This window comes from Protopterus annectens, chromosome 7.part0 (genome assembly GCF_019279795.1).
Source record: "Protopterus annectens isolate FY-2018-M chromosome 7.part0, PAN1.0, whole genome shotgun sequence".
Classification (NCBI taxonomy): Eukaryota; Metazoa; Chordata; order Ceratodontiformes; family Protopteridae; genus Protopterus; species Protopterus annectens.
The window spans coordinates 1,949,362,054-1,949,378,240 of record NC_056739.1 but is presented as its reverse complement, the minus strand read 5'-3'; the positions used below and the strand labels follow the sequence as shown (position 1 = coordinate 1,949,378,240).

At 40.1% G+C, this 16,187-nt stretch overlaps 1 protein-coding gene across 1 annotated transcript in view; it reads right to left on the bottom strand.

Moving 5' to 3' along the window:
* Positions 1 to 16,187, bottom strand: part of AKAP13 (A-kinase anchoring protein 13) — a 2,349,678-nt gene that overhangs the window by 272,468 nt on the left and 2,061,023 nt on the right. The window contains exon 21 of the mRNA XM_044078370.1: positions 6,682 to 6,799. Coding sequence (XP_043934305.1) covers positions 6,682 to 6,799 — 118 coding nt within the window. The remainder of the gene's footprint in view (positions 1 to 6,681; positions 6,800 to 16,187) is intronic.

The window sequence follows — 16,187 nt, the reverse complement described above, 5'->3', positions numbered from 1 at the left end:
CTACTGACTGCATGGTTTCACAGTGAGACCTGAGATGGTTCTGCAGCAGGTCTGATAAAAGGTCCTACAGATGTTGAGAGAAATTCAATTCTGGCAGTTTCCTGGCACAGTTTAAAACATTCTTAGACAAATGGATAAGTAAAGGTGAATGTGCATAAATCATGGCGAAAGAATGCCAATGTAGATACTGACAAAGAGGTAAGTAAATTTAGATCTAGCATATGACTCCTGAAGAAGAGCATTTAGACATTTATACAAAGTATAACTATGAGTTGTGATTAGGTGGTAATAGCTCCCTAACATGGAATATAAATGTTGGGGATCCCTATGTGGATACCTGCACTGATTCATCATCTTAGACTTTGTCAAAATTTCAACCAAAGTAGGTGAACTCCTTTTATAACCATTTCTGAAATTGAAGTGGAAGACTTTGCAGGCACTTATTCTTTGCAACTAACAGAAGATTAACATTTTTATTTTCTGAATCCATAACTCCAGTATTTATTATGTGCATTCTCTTTTTGTGATGGAACAGAGATAACTTTTGAAATTTAGGACGCCTGTTCCTCCACTACATCAGAAACTTTAATTTTTAGTCTTCCAAGGTTAGTAGACTTATTACACTTTTGGCTCTGCTTGTAGTTTAATAAGAGTTGGTTTGTATTCAAACAAAAATACACTGTATGTGGAAATATTTTAAGACAACTTTATTACAAATGGGTACCCATTTATAAATCTGCATGGGGACATATTACCCTTCAGGTAAACAAATGGAAATAAAACGCTGACTGAAGTACTTTTCACTAGAAATCCACCTACACAAATTTAGGTCTGAAAGCCAAAAATATATTTACTAACTACAAACCTACAAAAATAACTCATGTTTTCAAAGGGCTAACAATAAACATCTGAGAACAGATCAAACCTGGGCATTGTACAGCCCTAGGGTCACATCCGGCCCTTTGGCTGTCCCTGACTTGCTCTCAGAGCTGGATCCACAGGAGCCTTAAACATTTATTTTAATAAAATATATAAAAAAAAATTCTTATACCACTGTGGTGGTGTCTTCTCCTTTAAGGAGAACCATGTGTGCGCCACAAACATGCTATTGCGAAAGTAAACATATTCTACACTTCCACACGGAATTTAAACTAAGCTGATTCCTTAAGAGAAAAGGTAAGTGTGTGTGTATGTACGTAAATTAGAGATAGAGAGAAAGTATGTGCATGTGTGTATGTATGCATGTAATTTTAACTAGCAGTTCTGTTCAAGTGTGAGAGTGTGTGTGTGGTGTGAAAGTGTGTGAGAGTGCGTGAGTAATTTAAACTAGCAGCTCCGTTCTGCAGTATAAACTAGAGAGAAAGTGAGTGTGTATATGTGCATGTGCAATTTAAACTAACCTTACTGTTCTTATGAGGGATAAAGTGTGTTGTGTATTGCTGTACGAGAGAGAAGGAGTGCATGTGTGTAAAATTTAAACTAGCAGTTCTTTGTTGTGTGAGACAGAAAGTGTGTACTGCTATGTGAGAGAGTAGGTGTGTGCATGTGTGTGCATGTGTGTGTGCGTGTGTTTTTAACACACCTCTCAAATGTCCAGATTTAACCTCATAGTTTTGATCTGTTTCTCATAAAATTAGTTTTTTTCTGGCAATTCACAGAGGACTGAAGTCACTAATAATGACTTATATATGAGTTTCTGACTTCATAACTTTCGGAAAATGCATGCTAACACAAATCCTGTTATTCTATCCAGCAAATTTCTAAGTTGAAACGAGTAATATTTAAAATCTATCCCTATTTTTGGTAAAGTGTATGTCCATTACTTTATTCTTTGTCCAGATTTCTTGCACTAAGAGTTTGAGAGGTATGCTTACCTCCCAACTGTCCAGATTTTTGCCTCATAGTTTTGGCCTATTCCTCATAAAATCTGTGGTTTTCTGGCAAATCACTGAAGACTCATGCATTTGAATTTCAGACTTCATTTCCTTCAGAAAATGCATGCTAAGACAAATCCTGTTATTCAACAACTTTCTAAGTCTAAGAGCAACATTTAAAATCTATTCCTATTTTTGGGCCTTTGTCCCCCATTATTTTAGGCTTTGTCCACACTTCTTGTACTGAGAGGTTGACAGGTATGGTATGTAATGCCCTAGCTTGGGAGTGGGGGTGGCAAGTTAGTCAATTAACTTGATCAGGCTTCACTCTGTAATTTGGTTACAGGAGACATGAGCCTAAATCCTCTACACCAGCTACCAGACTGCTGAAGGAATTTTGAGTTTCAATGGACACGAGAACCTGAATCCTGTAGTCTACACCAACTACCAGAATGCTAATGGAATTGTAAGTTTCAGTACATCTTCAGGGTACTGTGAGTTTCAGTGTGTTTATATAAAATTGTGAGTTTAAAGAGGAGAAGTTTACTGTTGCTCAAACTACGTCTGTTTTCAATATGCAACTGTTTTGTTTAGCAAAGGGCAATCATTGTTTGTGCTGTAGACTTCGAAAGCAGTGTTAGTAGCATAATTGCCTTTGGTACAGAAGGCTGTGGATTCCACTGCTACACCATGTAGAACAGATGGAGTGTTGGTACTGCAGTGCCTTCTCAACTGCTGATTATTTGGTGCATTTTAAGGGGGATAGGGGTTCTGCACTCCTGACTGTGTCCTTCATTTTATGTGAGGCCTAGTAACTATAAACTTGTCTATTAACCATTCCCTATTGCAATATTACCAGCTTATCATTTTTAATGGTACATATGTAATTAATTCAAGGGCAGCAGGCACTGAATTTATAGACGAAACATTGAAATGTAGAGTTGTTTGGAAGTAGCAACCTCTTCATTAGTTACAGATCTCGTTAATGTGGAATTATTCGGATGGCTTACTTCTGCAGAGATTGTGCTTATTAACTGATATTGGTGGATTGTAATGACAGATGTCTGAGTGACCTTTTATGGTTGAAATATTCCGCAATGGGTAATTTTGTCATTATTGGTTCATACGTTTTGTTTCACTGTTTAATGGAAGAATGTTCAAAATTACAAATTTAAAACAAATTCTAAAAAGTGGTGCTGGAATATAATTTACTATAATCAAGAAGGTGAATCAAAGAACAAATACATGTATGCATGGCCCTAAAGATGTGTACAAGGAGGCTATGGTTTGAAAACAGCCCAAAGATAAACTTAATCCTCCACTGGCCAGATGCATTTTTTTTGAATGCGGGTTTTAATGCCATTTCAGTGAATGTACGTTTCAAGGGCAGAGACATTTAATGCTCATGCTAAGTCTGTTTTCATTGCATGTATTGTTTGTTTAGCAAATGGCTATTAGTGCTTGTTCTATTTTACTTCAATATATGTGATCATTGTAGAAGTAAACAAGAAAAAAGTATGCACACTGACAGGTTTGAATAGTGTTTACGGAAACAGACAAGTAATGGAACACTGGAATGGCTGGGGAGGGGGCTGCTGAAAGGAACGGAAAAAAAGGGTGGGAGAGGGGAGTAAATGGGTATGCCTCATTGGTCCAGGCCTCCAAAACAGTCCCAGTTTCTCATGTGGCCCCTTGGGAAAATTAATTGCCCACCCCTGGCATAGATCAACGTTGTTTCTGCTTACTAACTTTAGATGAAGACCAGCTTAGCTAATGCAGAATACCACATTCAACTTTGAATAAAATGTCAGGAAACTACAACATCAGTGCAGTTACCTAGTTTTTATAATTTACTACTACAGTGACCTTCTTCTTCTTCTTTCGGCTTTTCCCGGTTGGGGTCGCCACAGTGGATCACCTGTCCGCTCATGATTGGCAGTGAAATTTTACAGTGTCGAGTTGCCAGCCCGGTGCCCAACCTTCCACAGAAGGCACAGACACACACACACCCACACACACTCACACCTAGGGCCAATTTTTTAGTGTGTCCAGTCCACCTACTGCATGTCTTTGGGATGTGGGAAGAAACCGGAGCACCCAGAGGAAACCCATGCGACCACAGGAAGGACATGCAGACTCTGCACAGAAGACACCCCAGCCAAGGATCGAACCGGAGAACCTCTTGCTTTGAGGCAACAATGCTAACCACTGCACCACCGTGGCCGCCCAGTGACCATCCTTGAAAAAAAGATATACATATATATATATATATATATATATATATATATATATATATATATATATATACATAAATATGGGTCTACTTCAAAACATCTAAAACCCATTACATCTAATTTCATAACATTGAGACCAGAACATCTAAAACCCAAAATATCTAAAACCTATAACATCGAATTTCATAACATCTAACACGACAACTCACAAGAAAATAACATCCCCTCTACATATAACGACACCAAACTACCAAACACACTTTTTACTACGCTTCTGCTGGGAGGCAAGTCCCCCTGCACCTCCCACACAGCCCCCGTAAATTAAATATACCAACTCCAAGATCACACTACAGTGGGAAAAAGTTAATTTCCTAACCCCACTGTATCAAGACCCCCTGCAGAAACATAGTAAAAAGTGTGTTTGGTGTTGTTATATGTGCAAGGGAGGTTATTTTCATGTGATTTGTAGTATTAGATGCTATGAAATTTGACGGTATGGGTTTTAGATGTTCTGGTCTCAATGTTATGAAATTAGATGTTATGGGTTTTAAAGGGGACACACATATATATATATATATATATACATACATATATACATATATATATATATATATATATATATATATATATATATATATATATATATATATATATATATATATATATAGATATATATATATATATATGTGTGTGTGTGTGTGTGTATATATATATATATATATATATATATATATATATATATATATATTTATGTGTGTGTGTGTGTTTGCGTATAAAATATTGCCAGTCCTTCCTGCTGTTTTTAGACTTTTAACATAAACCACTACACTACTGACTCCAATAAGTCATACACTACACACAACATTTTTTTGTGATTACTTCGATGCTCATCCTGCAGTGTACCCAGGAAACCCAAAGGCACATCCTGGAATCCTGCAACATGGAAAAGAAAGACTGCATAATGAATAATTAATGTGTCAAAGTATGCATGCTAACTGAACAGTGGGATCAGTATGCCCATGGTAAATTACACACAAAAAAGAGATGGTCACAAAAATAAAAGAAAATAACAGACATCTCTGCAACTATAACTACTACAAATAGAAGTTACAGCTACCATATTCTCTGCACATCAAACTGGAAAAACAAAACTCACCCAAGTCCACCCACCTATTCATTGAGCTATTATGAAGGCAAGCACTTAATATTAGGGAATAAAGGGATAAATCTTACCCAGTGGATGCCTGGATTATGGCTACAATGCAGCAAAAGCTCTCACCAGAACAACAGAGCAAATCGCTAAAAGCTATGTCAGATATACAGTGTTGTTGTTGTCTTTCGGCTTTTAGGGGTCGCCACAGTGGAACTCCGGTCCGCTAATGACTGGCAGTAGATTTTTTGACGAACACCGAGGTGCCAGCTCGACGTTCAACCTTCAACGAAGACACGCCCATTTACGCATGTCTTTCGAACGCCCACCCAACCACGGGGAGGACATGCAGACTCCACACAGAAGGCACTCCCTGCACTCCGGCCGAGAATCGAATGGGAGAACCTCTTGCTGTGAGGCATCAACGCTACCGCTGTACCACCGCGGATGGTGTATAATAAAAAAGCAGCACCTCAGGGAATGATGTGCAGTGTTTTTTTTTTTAACTCAGTAGATTTCACATGACTATCTTTAACTGTATATGTAACTGTGAAAAATCCAATTGTACATCTGTAAGAACTTTTGTTACTATATGTTAATAAGCTTACTCTGTATTATATTATCCTACTAGGAAAATTATTGTAACTTTTTTTCTCTTTTGTGTACTTTGTCATTTTCATATGGACGTTTGAAGCACTTCTCTCTGTGGCTCCGCTGAAAAGTGGTTTGCTTTTGCTGAACCCAATCATACAATCTCAAACAAATTTTAACAAAATAAATACTACTAGGCCTGACAGGAACTAGAGAGAAAATTCCAACAGCCTCAACTATTCACACTACTCTGAAAAAATGTTGCTACACAAAGAAGTCAGCCACTGACAGATGAGGCCTAGTCTGCTAATCCATAAGCCACAATTACACACTTACCCTCCCGTTTATTGCAAAAACTCCTTCTATAAGAGATAAATTAGTTTTGGAAGCCTTATAAAATGTTCAACACTGTGAACTAGCACTAGTGTTATATTCAAACAATTCAAGTGTTATGTGTAAACCACATCAATCATTATGTATTGTATGAAAACTATGTTGAGCATTATTACAGAGAATTAAAGTATCAACATCAGAATATTGTCACAAAAGGCCCTTTCCTCAAACATTAGATGAGGCCAAAAGCAGCATCAGCTAGGTGAGAGACTATATATATATATATATATATATATATATATATATATATATATATATATATACATAATATCTTAATTTATTTTAAAATAATCAAAATACTATACAGAGTTAAAGGAAAGGTATATTATAAGATGCAACAACATATCAAATGTGAAAAATATCCTGTTCTGGATACACATACGTCAAAGCTAGAAGAAAAATTTAAACATTTACAGTCATCTGAATCAATCTGTCTCACCTTTGGTATACTGCAGTATTCGCTGTAACAAAACAGGGTATTTTGTGATTCGCTGTGTTACCGTTAAAATACACTCCTGGATTCCCATTCTCCGTACAAGTGTGCTACTCATTTTTCTCTAAAACAGAGATTAAAATAATTAGACATATGTCAATTTTTTCCACTGAGACAGAATTTTATCAAATGCAAAATAACATATACTGTTTAATTTAAGCTACAGTCATATTCCAATCCAAAGTTAAAATAATAATCAAAGTTTTCAAACTGATCTGCTTAGTACCAGCAAGTGTCAGTAAGGAGAGTGTATAATTTTCATATTATCTAGACATTACAGATTCTGTGAATTCCTTCAAGTATTGAGGTTCAGATAATTCATAAAACTCTTTTTCTTCTTTTTAGAAAGTACAGTTTTGTACCTACCATAAATGCAGATGTTCGAAGATCCACATTGCTGCAGTCCTTACATATGGGTAGTCCGCTGTCCTCGGTCGGCCCGAATACCAAAGTATTAGGCTGACGTCGGTCATGGGCGCTCAGATCTGACATCAGAGCGTCAGGGTATAAAAGCGCATGACCGACGTCATATCCTCAGTCTTTTCTTGCCCCAGATGTCAGAAGGCCCTAAAAAGAAAGGCCACAGCCCAAAAACAGGATACCTCCCAAAAACATGCCCAACAACAACCATCACCCCAACCATATAACCATGCCCAACTACAGAGGGGAAGGAGGGAGGTAAATTGGACTGCAGCAATGTGGATCTTGAACATCTACATTTATGGTAGGTACAAAACTGTACTATGTTCTTCATCTCACATTGCTGCAGTCCTTACATATGGGTAGAATCCCAAAGCAGAGGTAAAGGGAGGATGGCAAAATCATAAAGCATTAGGGGCTGCTAAAATGCCCTGTAATATTGCAGTGGCAAATCCAGCCCTAGACTTAGAATAAAGAGGAAGGTGGTAATGCTTGGAAAAAGTATGTACTGAACTCCAAGTGGCTGCTTCCAAAATATCTTTTGTAGCTACCCCCCTTAGAAAGGCAGTGGAAGTGGCAGTAGCTCTAGTGGAATGAGGTCTGATTCCAGCCGGAATCTCCTTACCATGATGGGAATAACAGAAAGAAATACAAAACCCAATCCATTTAGAAATAGTTTGTTTTGAAACAGGTTTTCCCTGAGAACCCAAAGCAAAAGAAACAAACAACTGCTGAGACTGCCTGAACCTCTTAGTTCTGCTCAAATAATAACGTAACTGCCTGTGAATATCCAAAGTATGCAAAATCTTCTCCCCTTTATTTTGGGGGTCTGCATAAAAAGTAGGCAAATGAATAGTTTGGTTCAAGGCCACACTAGAAACCACTTTAGGCATAAAGGAAGGATTAGTACGCAAAGATAACCTATCCTTATGAAAAATCAGGAAAGGTTCCACTGCCATAAGGGCCTGTAATTCAGAAACCCTTCTTGCAGAGGTAATGGCCAACAAAAAAGCAGTCTTCCATGATAAATACTTTAACTCGGCCGTAGCTGCAGGCTCAAAAGGTTGTAGAGTAAGCTTTTCCAACACAAAATTGAGATCCCAAGCAGGAGTAGGAGCTCTACGTGGGGGTCTTATGTTCTTTGCCCCTCTAAGAAATTGCTTAAACAAAGGACGGGAAAATAAAGGAGGGTCACAGTCATAGTGAGCAGAAATGGCTGCAGCATGAACCTTTATCGAGGAGAAAGACAAACCCTTGTCCAATAACTCAGTAAGATATTGAAGAGAAACACTTAAATCAGGCTTGGAAACATCAAAGCCCTTCGCTTTGCTCCAAAGAAAAAATCTCCTCCATTTATCAGCGTAAACTTTCCTTGTACTAGGCCTTCTGTCCTCCAAAATAACATTCAAAACTTGTTGTGGAAGCTGAGACCCTCCAGGGTCTAAAACAGAATATGCCAGGCTGTGAGATGCAGAGACTGAATCTTGACATTGAGGAAGTGATTGCCCTCCTGAGACAAAAGATGCGGAATCAAAGGCAGAGGCCATGGAGGCTCCCGTACCAAACTCCTCAGTAGTGGGTACCAGTGCTGTTGAGGCCAATCCGGCGCTATCAGAATCATGGATGGCTTGTCTTTTCTGGCCTTCAGGAGTACCTTGGGAATGAGAGGCAGAGGTGGAAAGGCATAGACATGAAGATTGCTCCAACTGAATGATAGAGCATCCACCTTCCAAGCTGTGGGATGAAACATTTTTGTGCAAAACTTTGGCAACTGGTAATTTAGTGGAGAAGCGAACAGATCTATGTCTGGAGTCCCCCATAACACTGTCAACTTTTGAAACACATGAGGATCCAGTTTCCACTCGTGAGGATCCACAATTTGTCTGCTCAACACATCCGCTAAGGAGTTCTGTGCTCCTGGTAGAAACCTTGCCTGAAGATTGAGGTGTAAACTGAGAGCAGCCTCCCACAAAATCATCGCTTGCCTGCAAAGAGGGTACGAATGGGTTCCCCTTGCTTGTTGATGTACCACATGACAGTAGTGTTGTCTGTTTGAATCAACACCTGTCCTGGGTGAAGTAAATCCTTGAAAGCCATCAATGCAAATTGGACTGCTAACATCTCCTTCAAGTTGATATGCAAATGTTGAAGTCTGACAGGCCACGTGTCTTGCACCCATTTTCCATTGAGGTGTGCTCCCCAAGCCTTGTCCGAGGCATCTGTCGTTAGAATCTGACTCGCCTCTGGTCGGGTCACAGAGAGTCCCTTGTTTAGGTGACATTCCTGAGCCCACCACAAAAATTCTTTCTGAATGCAAGGTATTATCTGAATGACAGTGTCTAGATCTTGGCAGTGCTGTGTCCATACATCTTTGAGATACCATTGAAGCTTCCTCATATGCAGTTTGGCATTGGGAAGCACCAGAATACAAGATGCCATGAACCCCAAGGCTTGAAGGACTGTCCTTGCAGTCAGCCTGGACTGTAGAGACATTTGATGGAAATAAAGAGAAAGGCTTCTTTGTTTGTCCGGGGTCAAAAAGGCCATCTGGGAAGCTGTATTCAGTCTCACACCCAGAAAGCACATGTCCTGAGAGGGTACTAGACTGGACTTTGTTTCGTTCACAGAATACCCTAGGCATCTTAACACTACCATCACATACTGTAGGTGCTGCAGAAGTTCGTCTTTGTGTTGTGCAATAATCAGGCAATCGTCCAAATAAGGATAAATCTGTATTCCTCTTAACCTGAAAAAGGCTATCACTGGAGCCAGAACCTTCGTGAACACTCTGGGCAGTAGATAAGCCAAAGGGCAATGCAGAGAACTGATAATGTAAACTTCCAGCCCAGCAGGTACCTCCTGCAACTGGGCCTGATAGGAACATGAAGATAAGCCTCTTTGAGATCCAGAGTTACCATCCAGTGATCTTTTCCCAACAGAGGTAAAAGCTGTTGTAACGTCAGCATTTTGAACTTTGGGATGTCCAGATAAGTGTTGAGGATAGATAAATCCAAAATTGGTCTCCACGTGTTCCCTTTCTTTGGTACTAGAAACAGGCGAGAATAAAATCCTAGTCCCACTTCTGACAGAGGAACTGGCTGTATAGCTCCTATTTGAAGAAGTAAAGAAATCTGCTTGTGAGCCTCTATCCTTTGCCGAGGAGGAACGTCTGGCATGCCTTTGAAAGGAGGCAATGTATGGAAATAGAACTTGTAGCCTCGGTTTATAATGTCCAATACCCATTTGTCCTGAGTGACTAAAAGCCAGTTTTGCTTGAAGAGTGCTAACTTTCCTCCCAAAGGAGCTGCCAGGAAGAAGAATCTGGCAGCTGAAAATGCAGGTCATTGGGCCTGTTTACGAAAGGACTGGCCCCTGCCCTCACCTGCAGATTGTGCAGGTGAACTCCAAGTTCTAGGCCTGAATGTACTGTGAGCTCTGCCCCTGCCACGTCTAGATCTACCCCTAGACTGAGAATCAGAAGAAGGGTAGGTCCACCCCTTAGTAGGCCAATTTCTACTAAACTTTGGAGGTTGCACCTGCAAAAAACTTTAACAGTCTGCATGGACTTAGCCTTGTCTTCCATTTTCTTCAAAACCGACTCCACAGGGGACCAAACAAAACTTCAGACTGTAAAGGGGCATCCAGAATTCTAGTTTTAACATGCTCGGACAAATTCTGATCCTTAAGCCAGGCGTGCCTACGAAGAACTGAACCAGTGGCAGCCACCCTAGAAGAGGCCTGTACAGCATCAAAACCACATTGCAAAGAATGCTTACCCACCTGTTCAGAGACATGTACTAAATCTTGCAATTCTTTACACTCTATGCCCTCTGCCAAAGCATCCACTTTAGATTTTAGCTGAGAAAGGAGGAAATTCTGATATTTCAACATATGAAACTGGCAATTTAAAGCCCTCATTGCTAAAGTAGAAGAGGTATACACCTTCTTACCCCATCTATCCAAAGCTCTAGCTTCCTTATCTAGAGGAACCGGATTCTTTACAACAGAAGCTCTAACACCCTTAGGCCCCTGACTAATAGTTTCTGGATCCGCCCTAGGACTCTTATACAGATATTTATGAGCCTCAGGCACCCTGTAATACCTGTCCAGTTTAACTGGCGCAGGAGGCAAAGAATCTGGATTAAGGGAAGCCTCCGAAAAAACATCTTGAACAACATCCAAAACAGGAGGTATAGCCAAGGGTCTATGCTGTGGTAAAAACAAGAATTCCCTAAGCCTCTTCCGTGAATCAGAGAAATCCTGTTCTTCCCACTTAAAATGCTCCCTCATGGAATGCAGAGTTTCTGAAAATGAAAAATCCTCCGGAGGAGAAGCAGAAGGAGTGGAATCCTCTACATCAGAATCCGAATAAGGGGGAAAATCTTGAATATCTTCAGCAGAAGAGTCTGAGTCATCTGAGGCCTGATCCAAACTTTCCAACTCTGGCTCCACCCTAGGCCTCTTATCACGAGGGGGCATAGAACCTCTAATTAAAGTAATCAAATCTTCTGCCATTTTAAGCATGTGCTTTTTAGGCACAGACCCTGAAGTACCTGGAGGAACACCAGAGGAAGGCAAAACAGACCTGCCCTTAGAAGAATCCCTAGAAATAGTAGCAGAAGGCCTAACCACCTTAGGCATAGAAGGGAGAACAGTAACCTGAGAGGCCCCTTCAGCTTGATCTGACTCCTGTGAGACCACATCCTGCAAAATCAAAGTTTCCCCCTGAGACTCAACAGAAACTTCAGCCGGATCCACCTGCTCCACTGTAGGATTTGTCTTTGCGCTTCTTCGTGGAAGCGGGCGTCGGAGGATCCGACGGCATATTATAATTACACCGCTTACCAAAGACTAATCTAGCACAATCTAACCTTCTTTTTATAGTGCGCTTATTAAACCTATCACAAAACCGACACCCGACTACGTCGTGGTCCGGTCCCAAACAAGGAATGCAAAGAGAGTGATAATCCCTATGCGGTATCTGTTTCCCACAAGAAATACAATTATTCACTTTTTCTGACATCCGGAATTAACTGAGGCAAGAAAAAACAAAAATATTCCACAACGGGGTACTTAGCCCAACTTGGTTTCCGTCTGAAACTCAGAATACGAAAATTTCAGAACGCTGAACGGCACTTGCAACGCTGCTTCTGCATCGGACCATGCGGCAAAAAAGACTGAGGATATGACGTCGGTCATGCGCTTTTATACCCTGACGCTCTGATGTCAGATCTGAGTGCCCATGACCGACGTCAGCCTAATACTTTGGTATTCGGGCCGACCGAGGACAGCGGACTACCCATATGTAAGGACTGCAGCAATGTGAGATGAAGAACATCTGGCTTCCAGAAACTCGGTTTGAACCGAGCTTAGATCACAGCAGTCTCGGCATACTGTCTCGACTTGCCATATGCTTGTGTCTTCTTGCTCATGCCTTTGTAGACTGAATTTTTATGTGCTTACTTACTAGCACATTTGAGTGGTGCAAGGTCATAGCACCATGCAGAAAATGTGAGACAGGTGGTCGGGAAGTATGAAAGGGGTTTATTTTCTGCAAAAAATATTTTCTTCTGGTATCACAGCAGAGCAGCTTGAATATGGACATTATGAGGATGTATTAACAAAGCTGTCATTTTCTAGGAGTTGAGAGCATGCTAACACGATACAGTGTTCTGTGAAGTGAGTATACATAGTGGATCTTTTTAGGAAAAGTTCATGAACTACTATATTCCAACAACTGTCTTTCCTTAGCAACATCTAGCATCAAGAGACTACTCCTTCTAAATTGTTGAGCCTCAGCAGGTCACATAACACTCATCCATAAACCTAACAAAAAGGACTCAGACTCCAGATTTCCCATAACAGTTGGGAAACTATGGAATAAACTGCCATTCAGCATACGATCCGGAGAAGTCTTCTGGTTGACTGTCTCCTCCAAGGAGAATTAAAGTTATTGTTTGTGATTAGATAAGGTTATTTCATGCAAATTAGCACAACTATCTAGTGGCAAGTCTTGATCCTTGAGCGGTGACAAAAAAAGTGGAAACACTAGCTAAGCATGTAATTGTAGAGGAAGAAATGTACAATGACGAAAATAGGAGTAATGGCCACAGCAACTGTCTGTACATGAAACTTTTTTTTTCCTATGCAATTTTTGCATCCATACCGGTCAATCACTCTGCTTCCCCTTGATCAGGCAACACTTATCTCTTCCTATGTTTTGAGGATTCCACCTGGAGACAATGCAAGACCTGTCCAAGATGAGCTATCAATGAGCCGCACTAGGGAGAAAATGTCCAGGGTAATGTTGGAAAATTCTCCAGCTAGGCTTTACCAACTCATCCCTACTTTGAAATGCCAAATAAGCTTCTGTACAGGGTAGCAAAGAATAGGGAAGACAGATGTTAGTTAATTCAGCCCAAGCATCTTAGGTAAGTAGTTATGAAAATGGACCACAGTCATGGGGCGGGGCATTTTGGCATGGATAAAACTAAAGTAAGTGTCCTAGCTATAATACACTTGGCCAGGTGTTCTAAAAGAAAATGAAATTATAGTGTCAGGTGTTTCAAGTGTCAAAAAATAGCTCCTAAGTTGTTTTTCAGAAGTTCCCCAAGTTCAATGTCTATAAATGAAGTGCTATTTGAAATAACTGTTATGGATATTGTGGGGTCATCACTTAGATCTGGCAATGAACACCAGTACATGTTGGTAGTGCTGGATTATACTACTGGGTCTCCACTAGTTATCACCTTCAGAAAAGCTAATTACAAAGCAAAGGGACTGGATTTGCTCTTTTCCCAGATAAGGATACTATAAAAGATCCTAATGGACCAAAACACGCCTTTTATGTCTGAAATCTATCAGTACATCTGCCAAAGCTTTCAGGTGAAACAGCTGAGAACATCAATCAACCCCAAAAGGATGGTCTGGTAGAACAATATAATAGGATGCTGAAATCGTTACTGAGAAAGGTCACACCAAAAGATGGGAAAAACTCAGACCAGCTGTTGCGCTAGGTAATGTCTCCAGTCTAGGAGATGCCCCAAGCTGATACAGAATGTCGTCCCTTCAAGCTGTTATATGGCAGGCACCCAAAGGACTACTGAATAAAGTGAAGAGACCTCAGAGGAAAAAGAGATACCTTTTAAAGCATTTCACAGAAGTACACCAACTTACAAGAGAGAATAAAGGTGGCAATGCCCTCTGTGCGAAAGCAAGTGGAGAAAGCGCAAACTAGCCAACAAGGAGATTACAATAGAAATACTGGAACAGGGATTTTCAAGTAGGGTACCAAGTTTTACTTCCAGCCCATACAACTGAAAAAAATTGGCTGGGACCCTATAAGGTAACTGAACAAATAAATGAGGTGATTTTTAAAGTAAGACAAACAGGGAAGAGCCATACCAAACAAATATACCATATGAATGTTTAAAGCCCTGGAAGGATAATAGGTACAGTGTCTGAAATCAGAGACAGCAAACAAGAAAACTGGATGTTTTTGACACACCCAATGAGATGGTAGACAAAGTGAGACACAACAAATTATGAAGCCTAGAGTAACTGAAGCATCACTAGAGGTTGAAATAGCCCTACTGTACTAGTTGCCAAGCCAGATAATAATGCCCAATTTTGTGAAGACTTCAGAAAGCTCAACAGCATCTCCAAATTCAATGCCCAAGGTAGATGAGTTGGTGGAGTGGCTAGGAAAGGTGAGGTTTCTAACAACTCTGGACTTGATGAAGGGTTACTGGCAGAACTTGTTAACCGATAAGGTTAAGAGGAAAACTCCATCTTCTCATCTGATCTCCACACAGCCTCAGCTACTTCCTAAAAGTTAAACGGCTATATGCTGAAAAACCATTCACATCCTGTTGCCTAGCTAGATGACATGGTCATCTATTTCAACATCTGTTATTCACATATTCCCAAAGTCCAAATAGCACTGGATTCAATAATGTAGGCCAGGCGTACTGTTACTCTTCTGAAGTGCAAGGTGGAAATGACTGAGTAACATATCTTGGGTATATAATTGGGAGACAGCTGATCAAACCTCAAAAAGAAAAGACAGGCTTTGAAAGTGAAAATGAAAGAATGGCCAATCTCCCAAAGTATAAACCAAGTAAAACATGTTCATTCCGGTTAGGTGAGGTAATATTTAAAGTTCATTCTCCATTTTGCTTCCATAGCATGTCCCCTCACATGTCACATAGCCATCAGATGCTCAGGAGGCTTTCAAATTCTTAAGCAGTGTCTTAGCCCTGAACCAGTTCTGATGTCACTTGACTTCTACAAACCAGTCCGTATATATACAGATGTTTTATAGAATGGGTAAGGGCAATGCTAACTCAGAAAACTAGAAACAAAAAACATCTAGGAAGGAAAATGAATACAGCTGAGACTAGATACTCCATGACAGAATGCCTACTTATTAAGTGGGCCTTACAGTTCCTATATTACTATTAGCTAAGAAATTTACCACAAGAAAAATCACAACCTCCCACAATGGCCACCTTAACAGAAGGAAAACAATGTCATGCCATGAGGGAAAGCCGTTGTACATCATCAGTTCCACTTCTGCATCCAACACCATCCTGATGTTCACCACCACAACATGGACAGTCTGTCTAGAGCACACATGCCTTACAGGGGCTTGAAATATACTTTCTTATGGACATTTCTAAATGAAACCACTTTATCACCACAAAGAGTAGCAAAACCACTTATAACATATTTGCTACAATGCTGGAGATGAAATGGCAAGAATGAGGAATACTGAGCCAAATATCTAACACTGTTCTCATCTAGCAACATTCTGGCAATAAATAAAATCAGTCATGCAAGCCATCTGAAATTAAAACTCCAAACAATTTCTATTTATGGAATCCTGTAGTAGACAACGTATGACATATTTATGGAAAAGACTCAAAGTGTTAGCAACTGGTAGAAAATGTACTGAAAGAGCTCCTGAACATGGTTATTCAAAGAATAGTAGCCTCTAATGCACTTCCACTCTACGGAACTTTCAAACTAAA